Raw genomic sequence first — 20,629 nt, 5'->3', positions numbered from 1 at the left:
ACAAGAAGAGTTCCATGTTGTAGGCAAATCTGATAGCAAAGTATTTTCATTTTATTGTCACTGACACAGGACAAGAAAACAGAAAGTAAAACTCATTTTGCAGAGAGACATCAGGATAACTCTGTTTTCAGTTAATGTAGTGAGTTGAGAATCAGTCCCAAAGACAGCCGCAGTTTGCCCTGTGGGGGATCACATAAGGGAGAAACTTTGATTTTGTAGCATCACGTTTGTCCTTCATCCAAGATTCTGCTGTGTCCCTGTTGGGACTTCATCTTCACAGAACCACGAGGACCATTGTTTGGATCAAGTTTCGTGTGTGTTTTTTTGTTTTGTTTTGTTTTTGCTGCTCCGTGGTGTGTTTGGGTTCCCTGTATGTTTGTGGGATGATTGTCAGTATTGGATTGGACCCTGAATTGGAGTCCGGTGGTTTACAGGCTTGGGACACCTCCCTTCCTATGCTGAGGATGATTTTCCCAGTTTAGTTGCTGGTTTTGTTTTGTTTTTTTGTTTATTTGTTTGTTTGTTTTAATGCTAAAATGAGGAAGTGAGGAGTTTAATACTTCAAGGTGATTATTTAAGTAGCTGTAGCTCCCAAAATATGTGAGAAAGGCATGTATGGAGATTGACTGTCCAGAATTGTTCCAAGTCTACCCTAAGCCAGAGGGCACACTCCACAGCAATTCAGCTCTTTATGGAGCAGGCTTTATAGGAGCTCTTGCCACTCACATTTCTGTAGAAATATTCCTGCCATCATGTATGATGGTGCATGGTGTAATTCCAAAAGCACCTAAATACCAGTTTGCTGTAACTTCTCCATTTGTAATGGAGAAGGAGAAATTGCAATCATGAGAGTTGGTGCAAACACTGTATTTTCTGGGAACTGTGTTGTTTTTTTTTTTTTCCCTCTCCAAACACTGCAGCTTATCTTGCTTATTTCTGTCTTTCTTTTCCCCTCTGGCCAGACTCCAGTTTGTAATTCTGCATTCTTTTCTGCTCAGCCTGAGGTTTTCTGATTTTTAAATGCTTGTTTTGAATTTGCATGATGTTTCTGCACAGAATATTTTGGTGACGCAAGACCTGCTGGTTAGATTTTTTTGAGAATATAAAACAGAGGCTGAAAGTCAAGTGGTATCCACTTGGCACACCTATATGCCCAGAATAACTTCAGACCTATAAAAATAGACAGCGAGAAGTTAATTCTTATGGAGGAAAAATAAAACCTGTGCAAATATTTTGACGGTGAAGGTGACTGACCAGTAGAACAACCTGCTAAATATTGGAATGGGTTGAGTCTCCATCCCTGAAAGTTATATAAATTGTCCAGGTTGATCTTTTAAAGAAATGCTCAGATTCAAATTGTTTTAATTCAAGTGAATCCTTTAACCTCTAATCTACAGGTTAGACAGGTTGTTGTTATTCATACTTTCTGGACTGATGAGGTTTGACACTGTCATTCCTCCTTCTTCCAAGCTCTTAGTAAGTCAGAGCTTCAGAGAAACATGTCTTCATTTAGGATTTTGATAAAACATGCTATAATCATAATGTATAAAATCTCCATCTACAGAGGTGCAAGCTGACATTCTACTTCTACTCTGATTTGAAGTTTTGTTGAAAATATAATAGGTCAATGGGCTTTCCTGTTTCTTGTCACACTGTGGGCAAGTTTTCTTGCTGGGCTTTCAGAAAGGCTTTTTCCAACTTAGTGAAAGCTAAACAGCGTGTTCTGAGCTGTCATAAACATTTAATGGTAGATAATAAAACTTTATATAATGTCGTTCATAAAGATCACCTATTTAATTCTGAGGTAGAGGATCTCTCTACCATTAAATGTTCACCAATGTAAATTTGCTGTGTTAATGACTATATTATATAGTCATGTATATTGTGTAACAGTCCTTGGATTTTTTTTTTTTTAATGTTTTGAAGTTTTCTTTGAATGACTAATGGGAAAATCCCCAGAAATTGGTGGAAGTCTATTGCATGTTTGAGGAAATAACAATAAGAATAGAAGGGAAGAGTTGATAAATGGTAGTTGATCTGTACAATGGTGAATAAAATGGGAGTAAATGACCTACATAAGATGTATTTTTTTGACGTTTATTTCATAAATAACACTATTGACTATTCACAATTGACTAAAAGCACTGTTAAGTCAAATTTAAACCATGCTTCTACAATATAGGTAAACACTGTGCTGTGCCCTGCTCTTTAAAAGTAATTACTGATGTTTTTTGCCATACACGTTGCATTATTAAGCTTTCTTAATCTTAAATGCACTTCACACTGACTGTTCCAGTAAAAGATTTAAGTATTTATTCATGTTCTGTGTTGTGTATGGAGGGACTTTCTATTATTATTTTTCCTATGGAGGAATATAAATCCTTATATAACTACTCTTTGCCATGGCAGCGTGTTTTGTACAAATGTAGCTAACCACATTGGCGTGCAAATACAACTCAAAAGGATATTTAATGCTAGTAGTTTTGCCTTTTGGATTCAGTATGAACAATGCAGGTACATCCTGCTTGCTCTGTGCCTGCCTCACCATTCTTTTGTATTAGCATTTGGACTAGGCTTGTGGTACAACTGTTAACTCATCTTTTGCCTGCATACCATGCCAGCTGTCTTTTCTAATGACAAAATCATTATTTTGGGCAGTCAGTGCAGTTTATTTTTTTTCCCTCCTTTTTTTTTTTTTTTTTTTTTTTTTTCTATCTACTTCTCCTAAAAACCAGGCAATTTTGGAACACCCATTCAGGTTGATAAAGTAATTTAATTTAGAAAAGGACAAGAAAAAAAGTGGTGTTTTTCAAGAACTGCTCTTAAGGAGGCACAAGGTATGTTTCTAAAATTGCTTTGGGAGTTGATGAGACTCAGCTCAAAAAGGATGAGCACACCTTTGCCCTCATCTTGGGAAGGACTACCATCAGTTTTATATAATGCTTTTGACCCCTGATGCATGTACTGGTACATTTGCATGCATTTCAGCATGTGAATCTTGGACTGTCTGGTGAGAAATTTGTCTGCAATACAGTTAGAATGAGAACAATGAAATATGGAGGTACCACACCCTGATCAAAGTGGAGCATTTGCTAAGCCCATGGAGTTGTGCTGTTTTGCCTTAGAAAGGGGAGTGGTTATTCTTTCTGTGTTTATTGTTCTGCTGATGCTAGCACAACTGAAATGTGAAATTCTGATGTATGTCTGAGATATGGCTGTTCGTAGCGTGTCTTCTAGGGAATAAAAGGGATTTTAATAGTAAGATGATGACAGTAAAATGTACTGAGTTAAAGAAAAGATCTTAGTTTGTCACCTAACTAATTTATTTATTTTTTTACTACATACTATTGTCATTACTGTAACTTTTTACTGTTTTTAGAGTCCCACCTCCTGCCCTTCTGGGGAGATGGGATGGTGATGGAGATGGGAATCACAATCACAGTATATGCAACGTGTGCCTTCTTTGGTTATCTTCAAGAAAGATAAAAGCTCCATCGGGAATATTGATTTTGTTACTTCATAATTTTGAAGTAAAAAGAAGAAAACAGAGAGAAATTATATGCTTCCCAGTTTTGCTGCCTCCTATTCATCATCACCTTCTATACTTGTCTAGAGCAGCCATTCTCTGATTCTTTAGGTACACAGGAATTTAAAGAGTCGGTAGGCAGCAGTAGGAAAAAAAAAAAACACAGATAAAGCAAGGAATGCTGAAAAAGAATGATTGTGTCCGGTTATTCTTGGTTTGTAATAGAAAATGCAGACAGCCCTTATTGCTATCAGTTCCCTTTGCAAGTTTTTGTGTAGTGAGCAATTAATTATTTAGGGCTATGGATCAGATGTGCTGGCGGCCATTTCCTGACCAAACCAAGCCTTAATTTTTAGAATACTTGAAATTCTGTAGTTGAGTGTGGAGAGGCCACGACTGTTTCCTCCTCAAGTACCACAGTTTCAATGTCTCTCTTGTTTCTGCCAGATCATGAGAGGCAGGTCAGCCATGAGAGTACTCATTACAGTGACGCAGGCAGTCAAGGAGAAGGCTTTACTATGAAATCATGAGGATTGTTTTCAGATAAGTGACAGATAAGTGATGAAGTGACTTGTGATACTTTGTGATCAATGGTTTCTTTATTCTTCCCACCACAGTTATTTGAAAGAGCCTGGCTCAGGCAGTTACTGATGGGTGGTAATCAGGTGTGTGTACAAGAGTGGGTAGTTAGGGCACCAATTCCTCTGATGTACATCAAGCTACTGATTTTCTATTTTATCAGTTTAAATGAGTAACAGACCTCAATACTAAGAGATTAGAATCACACTATGTGAAGTTATCACTTGCATCTCAGTTTACCTGATGGCTTAATTATGAGGAGATGGACAGTTGAAGTGGTACTCTGTAAAATAACAGCCATCTGAAAGAAAGGCTGGAACTGAGAATGATCTGTGTCCCAGGACACGTGTGCAGACAAAACTTGCATTCCACAGTGCAAAAAATGCAGCCTGGTTCTTAGGATTTACACTGGATAGTTGTTTCAGGAAGTTGAGGAAATTGTGTGACATGGAATAATCAAAATTAAGGAATGTCTGTATTGTTGTTCTTAAGAATTATTGTTCCCTTCTTGCTAGAGAAGTGGCTGTTTAATCTGTCCTTCTGGGTCTCTGGACATCCATCTTATTGTTCATGACTTCAAGTGACCACAAGTCAGGAGATGGAGAGACCATTAAATTGCATCATAACTGAGCACATATTAAAATGATCAAGGCTCAAAAAGTAAAGAAGAGTCAACATCATTTCATAAAGATTTTATTACAAGAGCTGTTTTCTTAGCTTTATTAGCAGCAGTGTTTAAAGGATTTGACACTTTGGAAAGACGTGGCTTCTTATCAGACAGTGTTGCAAAGTAATTTAGATGATTTCTTTGGACATTCTTTAAAAGAGAAAAAACATTTTGTTTTGAGCTTTTATGCATTGTCTTTTGAGCGTGCAGTGCAAAGACTGAGTGCTTGAAGCAAAGCAATGTGATCATCAGGCTGGCTGAATTTTCTTTAAAGGTGCTCTGCTGCCTGAATTTAGAGTTCAGATCACTATGGAAGGCATTAACACAGAGCAGCCTAAAACCTTACAAGAAGGAGGGACATTTTGCATTCCCAAGGCTGGGAGGGGGTGTTTGCTTGCTCTTTCTGTGCTCTACTTGTAACCTCACCAACTCTGGTGGCGACAAGCCTTGGTGAAAGCCTGGGCTCTACCCTTGAATATGTGCTGATTTAGGAGCCCCATTTCATTACAGATCAGTTTCATTGCACCTTTTCTGTCTCTCAGCTGTTCTATCCTAAACATTTTATTAGTTCTAACTTTAACTGGTGAAATTGGCAAACAAGAAAACAAAAAGCACAACTGGAATGCATTGTGGAAAACCATTCACTTCTGTAACACTTCTTTAAAGTTGTTGCAATGTATTCATTTTATGATCCCTATGAATACTTGCTGTCATTTATTTACCAACCCGTACCATTTGAAATGTTGATGGCTTTACTCTGAAAGCAAAATTGCCTAATTTACTCTGCTTATTTAGAGAAACTGGATGTACACGAGACTGTTGCTAGAGCAAGGTTACATTAGATGCTTGCAAACCTCTTACACAACTGTGCTTGGTGAAGATTTCTGTAGCACTATGGCTCAGCAGTCTTTTTTCAGGGACTGGAGATCCTACATCATTTTTAAGAGTGGTCTGTTTATTTTCCCTGTGTTGTTTTATGTACTGAAATATTGTAGTGAAAATAGCTGGGTGGGGTGTAATGAATGTTTTCAAAGACCTTCCTTTGAAAGAAGCTTTTTTTCCAGTCCTTGGTGGTCACCACCCATTTTCCTGTTCTGTGCGCGCCTCTCTCATTGTTCCTATCCACAAAGGCCCCTTCTGCAAACCTGTCAGCATATGTGCCAGTGCGATGAGATAAAATGGCTGGGGATATAAGGCTGAGCCTGCTGAAATGCCAGAGATTTTGACCACAGGCTCCGTAAATTTCAGCATGTATTGCCCACTTCATAACATATTGGACTGTAAAATTCAGTGTTTGTCAACAAGTTTCAATGTGACTCTTTCAGCTGTTTATAGTTGAGGGTGTTTGCAGCTGAAGTGCTACCAGGGTAGGTATGTTTGCTAGTGATATTATCATCATGTGATGGCAACAGTTGTCCCTTAGACTTGAAATAAAGCTTGACTGAAAATTTGTCCCTGTTTAACCGCAGTTGCACCATCTTGATAAATAATTCTCATTGTGGTTGGGTATGGACTGGGATGCGGTCAGTGTCCCAACTGAAAAATGGAGCTGGTTTGGGATTTAACTTTATAGTCTGTGAGTTGCACTTCGTTCACCTTTAGCTTTAACCCACTGGTGAGGAGATAAAGCACATCCTTTGGTATGTGTTTTTTTAAAGTAGGTAAATAGTTGGGCTATCTGAAAACAGATCTCAGCAATACCTGCTGAGCTTCTGAGCAACAATACTTATGGACCTTTAGATTAGCTGTCAAAATTGACTGATTACTACAAGTAATTCCACAAGATAAGAATCTGTAATCCCTCAGAACACAAATCACTGATAGAAATCTCAGGTTGTGCATTGTCATAACCTTATCCCCATGGTCGGGTTTGCAGTTCCAGCTCTAACTGTGCTGCAGGTACTCTTGAATGTGAGAGCAGAAACAGTGAAGTAAAGCAGAGTTGTATATTTTTCGCTACAAAAATGGCTGTTTGCAAGCATGTTCAATTTCAGCCAATGTAGAAACAGTCCTTTCTGTTGTGTTCAGTGGTTCTGTTTTTCCTTTTAGTCTACAAGTTATCTCTGAAGCTTGCTATGTCTTGGCTGGTATCAAAGAGTTGCTTGCCACAGGGAAGGAATCCATGATCCCATATCTTAATAGAGCAGAGAGATGCAAAACCAGTCTCAGGAGGGAATATTAAGTTTAGAAATCTTTGTGCTCCTCTGGTTGTAGTTTGGCCATGTGCTGGGAATTGTTTCCTTTGCAATTTCCTTAGTATTTGAGAAGACTGCGGAAATGATTCTCTCATCTGCTTGAGCGTGCTCTGCAGCATTACAGGATGGTCCAGAGCTGTCCTGCCACTTTCTGGGGCCATCACCACTCCTTCCTGAGTGCAGGCACTTGGAGCTATAAGAACTACTTCTCCATCATACTGCACTCTTCTAGCCTTAATGCAAGAAATGTGTTGAAAAGTCAAAAAGGCAATGCCTGCATCTGTTCTACCTGCTGATCAAGCAGCAGCCTGACATCTTTTCTACGTGTCATAGGCCTTATGAGGTTCCCGGTGGCTGATCCTAGCCTGAGAGTATCCACGTTCGGCATATCCTTTGAGGTGCCAGGTTCATGCTGGTATGGTGAATGACGAATGGGCTGTGCTCTCAACATTGTAAAATAATCCCTGGTCAGATTAATGGTTGATGAAATCCTAATACTTATCTCTCCAGTTCAAGGTACTCATAAAATGAGAGAAAACGGTAGGACGTAAATCCTGTGGACATTGTTTTGCTTACTATGATTACGTTTATCAGACTCTGATGACATATTGCAAACCTAAAAGCTTTAAAAAAATATGAAGGGTCCAGCAGCCTCAGTAAGGTTCTCAACGTCAAACTTCAGAAGTACTTTTCTTTAGCTGCCGTGATAACGTATTCATGTTGGTACTAAAAAACAGAGGTGCAAAGAGTTTATCTTAACAACTGTATTGAATGTAAATGATATAAATGTTTTTAAAATGTATGAATGTAATGCTGTTTATCCTAGGGTAATTTTTTTTTTAAGTAAATCCCAGGAAGTTTCATTTAAAAAAGAAATTGCACATCTAGAAATGTGTAATTACAGTTTAGGATTATGGACTGCTGATACCATCAGAGCTTCAGACATTAAGGAAGTTGGTGTTGTATGTAGTTTTAAAGTTCATATGGGACTTCACAGAATCACAGCACGGTTGACGTTTGCAGGGTTCTCTAGATCCATCTGGTCCAACCCCAGCTCCAGTGGGACTCTCCAGAGCAGGCTGCCCAGGCAGTTTCTGGAGGTCTCCTACCATGGAGGCTCCACAAACCCTCTGAGCAGCCTGAGCCAGTGCTCTGGCACTCGCATAGTAAAGGAGTCCATTCTAGTGTTTAGATAGAATTTCATCTTCCAGTTTGTGCCTATTGTCTCTTGTCCTGTCACTGGATATCACTGAAAAGAGCTTGGCTCTGTCTTTCTTGTACCCATCTAAAGATCTGATGTATTTCCTATTCAAGAAAGCATTTTCACATCTATGTTATTGTAAGCCATAGCGACAGTAGAGTGATGTAGACTTAGTGAATCATCAGTATTTTCAACTTAAAAATACTAGAAGTCCAGTGTTCTCTTAAGCTTCATCTCTTGCTACACTACTCAGACTAGCCAAGTCCCACAGTTATCGTGCTAACATTGTTCTTAATGTGAGCCTTTTTCTGATCTAAGTCTTTTGTATTTTCTGACTCATAAAATCTAGACTCAGCTTTTAAACTTGGAGGAAAGAATCTCATCACATGTTGATATAGCAGTAGGTGCCTATGTTTATTAAACCAGCAGCAGCAATTTGTTGTTTAGTGGGTATGTGCAGAAAATACGAAAAATCCCCCCAGTCAAACCAAGGAATCAGTGGTAAGTCAAAGCAGATTTAAAGGAAGGGTGGAAGGTATTTCATTTCCTTATTTTTGTAATAGCCTTCTCTGTTAGTAACTTTTCTTGTTACCTTCGAACTCTCATTTCCTCTATTAACAAATCCTTGTTTTGGTGGAGTTCATATTCATTTTGCCTGAGTACTGGGTGCCATCTTCCAATGTGCAACAGTGCCACTTTAGCACTTTACAGCCATGAACACTACACATTTTCAAATCTTTTCTTTTTTTTCCTCAGTTGAGGCATAACTCTGTTCTTCCCCTTCCCACTGGTGTGCCAAACTTGCTCATCTGGTGCTTTTTCAGATTTTAGAAACAATTATTTTCACTGGAACGTGTTCACGTATAAGGAGGGATCTGTATGGCACTGTGTTTGGATTTCATTGACAGCTTGCATATTTGGGCCTGGTTTCCTGGTGTGAGTGAGTTTGTAGTATCTTTATTTACTGATGGTCACTTTTATTGCTCTAATGGAGGGGACTTTCAAAAAGCACAGGGTGCCATCCAGATTAAACTGCTTGTTGGATAGAATGGTTACAAAGCTGAGTGAATTATTTTTAAAGGAATTTCAAGGCTAAATAAGCATGACCGCTGGCTGCTTGGTGCACATGCAGGCACATCTCTGAGCTGTCAGATGGTACGGTTCCGAGATAGCTATGGAGCAAAACTCCTTTTTAGATATGGTGGTGGCTTAAATCATCTAGGGATTTGCTAAGCAAAAGGTAAAGCAAAATGTAAACACGCTGCAAAAAGTGGATTTGCTGGTTTGAAATAAATCTTTGTTGTTATCTAGGATAGTACTGCCCATTAAAATATTTTTACAAATTGGAATTTTTTTATGCTAAACATCCACCCCGTTTTTTAATTTGCTTTGTGTGTACTGTAAAATATTTTCTTATCTTTTCATCCCTAGAATGTATTTTTCTTGCTCTATAAGTTAGCATTTGAGGCTTAACTCTAAGCCATTTGAAATGCGAGTTTACTTCAGAAATTTCATATGACAGCTTAATTAACTCTGGATTCTTGACCTTTAAAGTGCTGGAACTAGAAACATTTAATAACCAGCCGGTGGATATAAAGTAATATGTTTGCTGTTTTACTAGTTTGCATGGAAGGCAGTCTGAAGCAAAGTCCAAGGGTCACCAAAATAGGGAAGGAAACTGAAGGAAGTCAGTCTGAGCTATGTATTTCAAAAGGTTTTATGTCTGTGTCACACAGTGTGCAGGTATGAGTGAAGACTACCAGACTGCAAATAAGGTGTTCTTATGCGAGGAGCAGGCTGTGATTTCACTAAAATCTCCTGTGTTCTGGCACCTACAAGGTAGAAAGGTAATACAGTGCAGTTACTGTGCTGCCTAGTCTTACATGAGCAAAGTATTGATCCATGTGGACTTGAGAGCAGTGAAACACTGAGCTGGAAGTTGCTATCTCAGCCTGGGACACAGTGCAATCCACTCCGCAAGCTGCAAGGAGGTTGCCACCCTCCCTAGACATCAGGAGCATGGCTGAGGCTGACCACCCGGCACCATCGTCAGCTGAGTAAGTTCCAAGGGCTTCCATGGGTAACTGAAGACTGGGATTGCTCCCACCTGCAGAGGTTTGGAGCTGCCAGGGGTGACAGGTCCCCAGGATGACATGACAGTTTTACAAAGTTGTTTGGGCAGGGGCGGTTATATGAGGGTTCAGCTTTTTCCAAGCCTGAAGTTTCCAGCACGGCAGCTGGAGAGCCTGCTGGAAGTCAGATTATGATCTGAACCTCAAGCAAGACCTTCATCTGCTGGCATTCCCATTGATTTCAGTACAGCTGTGTTGCAAGGATGCTGGGGTGAGCGAGGGGATGGGAATCTGACCTCTGTCATCTGCACCAGGCACTCTTGCTCCCAGTTGAGTTTTCCTGACTGGTGAGGCAGCATTTGCAGCCGGTATGAGTGTAGACTTTGGGCTGGTTCGTTGTCTGGCTTGGTGGAAGAAAACATGGAGAGCTTCAACTTGTGACACGCTGAGAGCTCCACCTGAAACTGCCAAGCACTGCTAGTGCTGCAGGCAGCAGCCCACGACTTCTGTTTTCAAAAGGCAAACTGAAGCTGCTGGGAGCAAGTGGACTGAGTCTAACCAGAAACCCCAGGCCTGCTCCTGAGCTCTATCACCTTGTTTCCAGTGGAGACTTGAGCTTTCCCATTCCTTTCTTGTTTTTTTTGAGGGGAACAGTTTGTGATCATGCAGTGATTACTGAGTGAGTATGTGTGTGTATTGGTGGAGCAGGGCCAGGTCCTGGCAGGTCCTGGGACTCCCAAAAGTACAAAGCATTATGGAAGCTTCCCTGCAGGACCTCCCACCCTTGTAAGTGTGCATGGATGGGTTGATCTGAAGTGGCTTTCTCCTCTCATTACCCCCTGCATTTTTAAAAATCTGGCATGGGTTTGGGTGAGGAAGGTTTCTGCCTTTGCTTGCTCCACTTTCTCCGAACAGTGACGCACACATTTGCTCGTTTTTGCCACATAAGTGGGCGGTTTATATGCTGGGAGGGAATGATTCATAAATTAGCTGCAGCCTATGCCTTTATTGCTCTAATGATGTGTGAGCAGGATTCCATGTAAACCTTTCTGCCTGGCCTTCAGACAAAGTTGTTGAGGAGTTATATTTTCACTTTCTGGCTGAGGGTAGCCAAACCTTGCTCAGAGAGAAAAGCTCTCCCAGTGAATAAAATGGAGGACAGCTGCAGGGAAGTGAGATGGCCTGCTACCTGCAAAGGAAAACCATGAACATAGTGCATTCTGCAGAGCTGTATCACTTGGCTGAATGTTCTGGAGGCTTTTGTGCGACCAAGATGAATGAGTACTAGATGGCAGTCTTTTAAGCAGGTAAAGACTCTGCTTGGGGGAAATGATGTGAGGCATGAGGCCAGGGGTTGTTTTGTGCCTCCGTGTAATTGTACTTACCTGACGACAACAACCACCCAACTTGAGGGTATGCTGAGCTAGGGTAGAAGAGGAGGAAAATTGAGGTGCAGGAAACCACACAGGGAAATGCTTAACAAGCAAATTGTTTGTTTATTCAAAATGATTATGTGTGAGCAAGAACTCTTTAGAAAGCAGTCAAACAGGCCAGCTCTTCCTCTCATTTTCCAAGTCAAGAGGACACTGGGTGGTGTGCGTTGAGCTATGTCTCATTGCAGAGAAGCAGGGAGCTACTTACTGTTGGAAGCAGTGCTAAGGGAAGGTATCTGCAGCACAGAAAAAAAATCATTCTCAGCTCATAGCATTACTTGTTAGAAATCTTGGGTAACCTGTGATTATGAAACAAGCTTGTCTTATTAGCCACAATTGGTAATTATATTTACAGATGTTAGCAAAACTAAATATTTTTCTTTGTGGCTGGAGTGGTGTCCTGAAAGACCCTACCCTCTCTTATACAACCCATTTTTTTTCCCTGCATGAATTGCGACATGGGTTTGGCTTTAGTTCTCAAAATCTGGTATTTACATGAGACAGAATTGGGCCATCTTTTGCCCACGTTGGTTCTAATATGAAAATCATGGGGTTTAGATTTAGAGCAGAGCTTAAGTGTTCATGGTTCAAGTTAGATTTTCCAAGCTGCAGTTGGAAATTCTCATGAATATTGCTGCATAGTTTATGTTTGGATTGGTTTTCCTTTGTTTCTAACCTTTTTTCTCAGTGGCTGAATTAGAAACTGAGAATTTTTTTCCCAGAGTGGAATCTGCACAGATGCATTTTTCTCAAGAGAGCAAGTTACCTGTAAAAGAAGCGTCAGATTGAGTAATTCACCTGGTTTTCCCATTCCAAGGTGACATAGGGCATTTTTTTGTTATACTTTCAAGGACACCTGTGTGTAAAGGGACTTTTTTAATGTGTGTATAGTCTGACTCTTACTTGGCAAAGAGAAAAATAAGGAGCTAGTGTTACCTTGTGAATATCTGATACTTTAGATTCAGACTTGGACGGGTTGGTGCTCGCTCCTGTAATGCACTGAAGTTGTTATTCAGCTGAATTCTGCTGTTACCTAACTAAAAGTGTGTTGGTCTCATCTTGTACATATCTCCTGTAACAGATACCATGTCAGAAAATATTCACCTCAGGCAAAAGAATTGTGAAAGAGGTTTGCCAAAGGCTGAACATGGATCTTAAGAAGATACCATAAGCATTTATGAGGCCCTGTTCTCTGTTAGCACACCCAGTAATGAACACCTGCCATCCCACCTATCTGATCCCCATGCTTATGCCCAGCTTCAAGTGTTTTGAACCATAGGAGTGCTACTGATGTGCTCTGAGCAGTTTTCTGCTTTGAAAGATGATGTTGAACACTCAGCCTTGGGTGGACCCCAACACACACCTTACTGTAACTTTGCTCTTAGCACTTAATACATACCCTGGCTATTTTACTTGTAATTTTCTAAGCCACCTGTGGTTTCCATGCTAGAAACTTCGCAGTCACTCAGGATCTTCTAGAAATGATCACCTTCTCTAAAATGCATTACTGTATATTAAAACTCTATTTTGTGCAGTTTTATTCCATACCAACCATGATTTGAACAGCTTATAGGATTAAGCAATGTGGTTAGTATTTGTCACATCATTTGTTTCCTCATCTTCTTAATGTGAAAGAGTATAGTTAGTGATATGTCCTGCCCTGATGGGGAGTTTTTTAAGCTTTAAAGACTCATTACTTTACACTAACATTGGAAATGGCAAGTTGAAATATTTGTAAGGCTTGGCAAGAAGAGACCCACCACTGGCGAGTTCTAGAGATTGAATGTGTATCAGCACAAATGGTGTGGTCGATCTTTTCCACAACTTGTGCTCATCTGAGCTGTGCAATTTGCACTGATACTCCACTGTGGAACTCTGACAGAAAAATATGTCTATTATGGTGTAATATATCTAATTACGGTGTGAAACCTCAACCCGTGCAAGTGAAAGAAACTTGTAATATCAGCAGAGCTTCATTAGGTTGAAACAATTGGTAGTTTTTGAGCTTTTTTTTTTTCCAATAACATTGGGTTCTTCATGCTCTGAAATAAAAGAATTGTATTTTCTGAAACAAGGCAGTGAAGTTTTCTTTTAAACGATTGTATCCCAAATCCATAATAAATGTAGCCTTTGTGTTTCTCACGTTAAATTTAGCTTTGTGTCCCTTGGTGGCTTAGTTTTGTATACTTGCTTCATAAAATGTCTTCCCCTTTGTTATTTCCTGCTCTTCTGTTCTCTGTGGTGTTTAAGGGAGGTTGTCTTTATTCGTCTTGTTGTTTCACTCAAGAAGGTGTCTGTTCTCATGGACAATGGAGAGATGTTGTTTTCCTTAAAATAGCTTTTACTAAGGCAAAATTTCTTGCATGCAGCAGTATTTTCTTTTCCATTTTATATTCTTTGTGGTCAAGGAAAGTTGGTTTTTCAGAGTAGCATTAAGAACTGAGACAGCTGTACATACATAGTTGGATACCCTGTTATTACCTTTATTTTAATGCAGGGAATGACAATTGCAATTCATTTTATCTGTGACACAAACACATGTGCTCTGCAATTTCTCCAGCTTTAGAATGAATTACCAACTCATTCTGAAGTGTTTTGCTAGTGAACTATTGTAGATTGAACAAAACAAATTTAGATATCACACAATTTTTAACATGTACTGAATCTCAGGAATAATAGTTTGCTATTTCATATTTAATCTCGGCTAAAACAGATCTTGAACCTGTTACATTCAGCAAGGACTCAAAGGATCTGAAGGCTGATTTTCCAGTTGCAGCAGTCCCCCCCTAACTCCCACTTTAAATGAGCAAATGAATATTAATATTCGGTCAGTGAAGTTTAAACCAGTTGGCAGAATGGATTCATTGATGACAAGGCTAACTCGTATAAATGCCTCGCTGAAGTTGTGAATTGAATTTCAAAAAATGCTTTTTTCCTTTCTCTTCTCTACCTGGTAGGAGCAGTTCCGAGCGGAGAAAGGAGAAATCGAGAGATGCAGCAAGATGCAGGAGAAGCAAAGAGACGGAAGTATTCTACGAACTGGCTCATGAACTGCCCCTGCCCCACAATGTCAGTTCCCACCTGGACAAGGCATCCATAATGCGCCTGGCAATCAGTTTCTTACGCACTCACAAGCTTCTGTCTTCAGGTAATGTCTGGCTAAAAGAAGTTGTTGATGCTAGTTAGTAAGAATGTGCATGATCCATGCAAGGTTCTAAAAGGACAACAGGACACAGTTGCTTGTAATGTGAGAATATTGTGAGATTTACAGTTTTTGTTTTGCTTTGTTTCCCCAAAAAGTACCGTCTATATTTGAACTGAGATAGAAAATCTGAGTGACAGTAGTCATATAAGGTTTCCATTATCCAACTAACAACTGATGCATTTTTGCATCTGTAAGATCTGAACTCTAAGAACAATTGAATGTGGTCTATAAAAGTCAGTTACAATGTTTTGAGCTTTTAGGAATTTAATCAGAACTCAGACATATACCTTAAGCTTCCATGCTGAAACAAGCACATCTAATTGCATGGCAAGCATGTGTATTCCACTGCATTCAGAAGGCAGCTGGGAAGTTCCAAAGGTCCAATACTTTGTTCTAAAAGCGTGATTGTTCTACACACTGGTAATGAACGGTAGGTTGTCTATATATGGCAGAGTGAGAGAGCTAAAGTAAACAACTTTTAAATCATTGATATGAATGGATTCTATTTAATCAGTATTGCTTATTTTGGACTAATCTGAAATGTTAAACTAGCATTACATTTTTAGCCTGTTAAAACTGATAAAACAAACACTATTCTTATTTTGCACCTATATTTGCATAATCACATTGATAGAAATTTGTTGTTTGAATAGCATGTAGAATCAGTGAGAATAACTGTTGTGTCTGGGGAAATTTTTATACTGACTTTATGTGTCAAGAATATGTTAAAAGAAATGTTGAACTATTTGTGAAAAGCAAAGCCAAAATTTTGTCTTCTACTTCATTTATGGCAAAACTCCCAATAAGGTCACAATTGCCCTCCCTCTCTTTAGAAAAATTGAGTCATACCATAACAACTGCTTTAATAAATGCCATTAGGAAGTATCTCATCCCCTGGAAAAGTATGTTGTTAGTTTGTTGTTCTTAGTCTGAAGGATACAACAGATTCAGTTCTATGTCTGTATGCCCCATTTATTTGTAGCTATTTTGGACTCTATTACGACTATTTTATGAAATATGGGCTTTTTACCTTAACTTATAGAATTGGATTTTAGTGTTTACTTCTGTGAAAAGGAAAGTTTATTTGCTAAACGGCATTTGGAAATAATCTTTGATATCTCCATGTAATTAATGCTTGAAGTGCATTAAATAGGTAAACATTCTTTAAAATGCTATACAGCAAGCCAATTTTTTAGTGGCTTTCTCATTAAAAACAAAACAAAAAAAGCAAAAACAAAACAAAAAACCACAACCAGCTTCAGCTTTACAAATATTTACATTAGATGAACTAGTGACTGTACAGCATAGGAAAAGCAAATTTCTGCAGGATTGTAACAGATAATATAAATAATGCTTGTGTCTGTGGATGTTCAAAGAAAATAGTTTGATGCTGTCATTGTGAGAAGGAAATATTTGCTGACCTGAAAACCATTGAATTTAAAGTGAACTTTTCAAATACACTTCCATTTATTGACAAAGTTCTACAGACAAAATATTTGGTTCAGCACTTCTTAAGTGTTAAGGGTTAAGATTGTATTATTTGATACTGATGACGACTCAATATATTGATATATTTTTCATATATTTGCATACTTTGGTGTGTCTTCTGTGACACTGCTTGAAAGCCAGTGTGATTTGTGTAGTCGATATACATTTTCTTGAGGTATCACCGTGACCAAGCAGTTAGACAGGAATCTGGAAATGAAATGTTACAGTTGTGACAGACTGTGTTTTAACGATGTTCCAAATCTCTTCTATGTTAGTTGTTTTCTTAGCCTTTAGTCTGATCTGCTTCCCCAGTTAAAATACTGGTTTGGATTAAGTCACCTGATGCAGATTTGTCCATGGAGGTGTGGATCAGAGTTTCAAAATCTTTAAATGTTTCCCTTTTGAGGGATTGAGCTTAAGTTAGTCTGAAGGGACTGATTTTTTTAGCAGAGTTGGATATTATTTTCTGACGTGGGGAATATGTGGAAATGAAAGAACTCAAGCTAGAAAACCACTGAGTACTTGTAATTTATTGCTCATCTGCTACTTATATTCTTCCAGGTTTGGCTAATGCTTAAATCAAGCTAAACAAGAAAGCTGAAACTGTTTAGCTCCGAATATTGGAAAGAGAAACCTATCAGGCTTTGGAATTCAGTGGTAATCAGAGAGAGAACTTTCTTTATCAGAATAATGATTTTGAAATATATATTTTTTAATTATTATTGTGCAGTGTACACTTGCTGAGATTCCTGAAATTCACATAGGTAGAGTGCTATTCTAACCAAAGCAAATTTATATCAGTTTGAGTACTGTTTCTTCCCCTCAGGAGACAAAGCAGGAAAATTGAATATAGGTATTTCTAAGCAAACTTTTGGCAGGTGAGAGTTTTTGAAAAGCTTCTGCCATTCAGGCCTGTTGTACAGTACTTACTTAATGCAGCTAATGTTGGAAAGGTGTTGTTTTTCTGACCTGTTCCTGTGAGAGCGGAATCAAAGTCTTTGTGGTCAGCTGAGCAATGTCAGTCTTCATAAAGACACAAATTTTCTCTATTAGGATGTCTAATTTAATTCAAAATGATTATTTTTTTACTCCATATGAAGAGATTTTGCCAAGAGCATGGAGTGAAATGGAAGTGGCTTATGAGATCCCTGTTGGTTTTCCTCTTTCCAAGCCCCAACCAAAACTGCCCCCATTTGACAGTCGCATCTAGCAGACTGTTAATTCAGAGTTAATTAACTCTGCATTGCATTTAAGGAGCCTAACTCCAGCGCTGGGTAGCACAGAGCTTCTTCTGTCATCTCTGACAGATTAACTGGGAACTCTATGGGGTGGCAGAGAACTGGAGCATGCCTCTCGTGAGAGACAAACACCTACCCGAGCCTGCAGACCTCTTTGCTTTATGTTGTCTTCATGGAACAGTACTGATTATTTGGGCTAGACTCTTAGTGTAAACTGGAGTTAAGTGGGAGTTTGTGTTCTGTCATTAATTAGGACATTGAAATAACATTTACTGTACTTTTATATATATATATATATATACACATATACACGCACAAACAATGTCGCTAAAATAAGCCTGGGGTACAGCTTGGTAAATACCTCAGAAGTTAGTAGAGAAAAACATACTACTTGATTAGTATTTTTGTTATTTATTATTAATTATATCAAAAGCTCCTGGTGGAAGACATTATATTTAATAATGTTGTTTGTTGCCAGTAAAATGGCAATTTTACTGGGAACAGGGCAAGCGAGAGCTTTCGTGGGACTGCATCCTCATCTTTCTGCAAGCACACAGAATCGTGGTATGACTTGAGTTGAAAGGGACTTAAAACCCAACTGATTCCAGCCCCCTGCCATGGGCAGGGCTGCCTCCCACCAGCTGAGGCTGCCCTGAGTCCCATCCAACCTGGCCTTGACACTTCCAGGGATGGGGTATCCTCATGCTTCAGATGGATGATTTCAGGCAGTGTGCCAGCCTCGGTCCCTTGGCACTGAACGCTTGATGCCCTGTTGTACCATTCTCTGACTTGGAACAGAGCTTTTCGCTTGTGTAACTCGACTTTTTGGCTAGCTGTGCCTGCAGAACGATTATTTAGCTGGCAGAAAGCTGAGACCTTGGGAGATCTGTGCCTACATTCTTCCATCAGGTGAAAGGCAGAGCCTGGAGTCTGAGCATGCATTGAGCTCGGCACTACGTGCTGCTGGAAGGCCCAGCGTCTGGGCTGTGGGCGCGCTTCTCCTGCAGCCATGGCGGGGCCTCCGCCGGGCCCTTGCATCCTATCATAATAGGAAATAGCTGGTTGTATATCTCAGAGTTCAAAAGGGTAAAAAATACCAGGCTTTGCTTTATAAAAGTTGCTTCTTTACTTAGTAACGCGTTTCCCTTTGATTTTCACAGTAGGCAATTCTGTGTGGGAATGTTGGAGAGGAAGCCTTTAACATTTAGAAATGCAGGCTGTTAGTCTGACGGCCTGATTGAGATTAGTATCACAGGAAGCAAACTGAAACAATGGCTTTATAATACTGTTTCCATGTTGTGCACACAACAGTACGCGGTATAATTGGAATGTTAGTAGAAATATCATTTAATTATGACCTCTTAAATATTTTTCAAGCTGTCTTCTAATTCTGTTGGCATAATACATTTTGCCGTCACTGCATTAGTGTCATTGGGATAAATTTAGAATAGATCTTTGTTCAAGTAAAGGCTTTGATCCCATAAAGTTGCTGCTAAAATTTGGCTGTTTGGTGGTCATCTATATTGGAGCTTTTGGATTTAGGAGCTTATGTCTTTCAGCATGGTCAGAAAGACCAATACCAGTATTTGTATCTTACTATTCCCTAGTACAGCTTGTGCTTTTCGGGTATGAATGGATGGCAAAAGAAAAATAATTGTCTTTTTCCACACAATAATAGATCTGTCTCCCTTAGTATTGTGGTAGTTTCTAAGGTTTACTCAGTGTGTTGTAGTCTGAATATTAGAAAGAGAATTCACTTTAGGAAGCCCATATGGGGTGCCAGTAATTTTAAGTGTTTATTTGGACCGCACATGTGATAGGAGTTACTACACCTTGGCACCAATGTGCCATGACTGCTGACTTTTTAGTTAGGCTAATCAGGAAAGCACAGCTTTATCAGCTTGCTACAATCTCATGTTAATTGTACAGTCACCCAGGTGTCTTTTCTGCAGAGAATCCAGCAAAGGAAGCTGGGTGGGAGTCGCTTCTGTGCAAGCAGACAGCAGAAGAAATGGGGAGGGAACAGGGAAGCAGACGGGAAGTTGTTTGGGAGAAGGGAGGCCACAAGGAAGCCAGTGTGAAGTTGTTTCAAGAGAGGGAGACAACAGAGCAGGAAAACCAGTGGGAAGCAGAAGGGAAAAAATAGCTTTTCTCTGTGCTTTTAAGGGAGAGCACAAACTGCGAGGAGAACTGATGTGGACATTGTTTTTGAATGTCTGGACAAGCTGCATCTAATCTCAGACCATTGTGGCATAAAACAGTGCTTTAAAAATAGCTTGTCCACTTGTTTGCTTTCATTAAATTGGAAACTAGCTCTGTGCCAGCTGTGCTGGTAGGAGTGAGTGGAGATGGGTACCGACCCTCAGCTGCCTGAAGTGACATCCCTTTTGGGGAGAAGGTGTGCTCAGAAAGCCTGGTCTGATGTGATGCTGTGTTCCTCTACTCATCATCAATTGCAGCATGACTCAAAGCACCTTCTCAGAGTAGAATCTGAGGGATTTGGCTAGGTACAAACTACAGTAAAATTGCAGCATTAACATTAAGTGTTTTCTTTAGCAAAATTTCTTGTGCTCCTAGAGATAGGAGCCTTCAGGAAGATTCAGGTTTAAGAGTAGCTTTTTTGTGAAAAAAGAAAGCATTTATTGGTTGTATTGAAAATAACCCCTTGCACAGGATGTACCTTCTGTCAAGGGGGGGGAAGTGGGAAATCTGTTGCTTTCCCCGAATGCAAAAAAAGAAACTGGGAAGAGACAGGTCTGTCCCAAAATTGCCCTCTCTGATGCAGGTTAAATTTGCTCTTACATATTCCCTAACTTGTGATGACTGGCACCAAGCAGCTTTTACAATCCTCTAGAGGACTTGCAGCCTCGTGTCTACTATGCACAGCATCTGAGCAACTTTCTGGTACTTGTTGGATTCAGGATAAGAGCAAACCTTGACAAGTCTGTGGAGTTGGTGATGTGATCCCTTGTAGAAGGCCCCCGCCACCCGCCCCCAAAAAATGCACCTCTTGGTCAGAACAAAG

The 20,629-nt window shown here is 39.6% G+C and overlaps 1 protein-coding gene and 1 long non-coding RNA gene across 3 annotated transcripts in view; one reads left to right on the top strand and one right to left on the bottom strand.

Annotated features, from left to right (window-relative positions):
- EPAS1 (endothelial PAS domain protein 1) overlaps positions 1–20,629 on the top strand; it is a 77,988-nt gene that overhangs the window by 28,655 nt on the left and 28,704 nt on the right. Inside the window, exon 2 of the mRNA XM_042886239.1 lies at positions 14,631–14,821. Within this exon, the coding sequence (XP_042742173.1) occupies positions 14,631–14,821 (191 nt within the window). The remainder of the gene's footprint in view (positions 1–14,630; positions 14,822–20,629) is intronic.
- The window catches only part of LOC122188183, a 34,901-nt gene continuing 22,835 nt past the window's right edge, over positions 8,564–20,629 (bottom strand). Inside the window, exons 3-4 of one of the 2 annotated variants that reach the window (XR_006181502.1) lie at positions 12,350–18,643; positions 8,564–11,909 (exon numbers count right to left, since the gene is read on the bottom strand). This is a non-coding gene — a long non-coding RNA (uncharacterized LOC122188183). Of the gene's footprint in view, positions 11,910–12,349; positions 18,644–20,629 lie in introns of those variants that run through there. The other variant, XR_006181501.1, reaches the window with a different exon arrangement.

Source organism: Lagopus leucura, unplaced genomic scaffold, assembly GCF_019238085.1.
Source record: "Lagopus leucura isolate 7727_CA_CO unplaced genomic scaffold, USGS_WTPT01 Super-Scaffold_73, whole genome shotgun sequence".
Taxonomy (NCBI): Eukaryota; Metazoa; Chordata; class Aves; order Galliformes; family Phasianidae; genus Lagopus; species Lagopus leucura.
The sequence above is the reverse complement of the archived record's forward strand: the minus strand, read 5'-3'. Positions and strand labels throughout refer to the sequence as shown.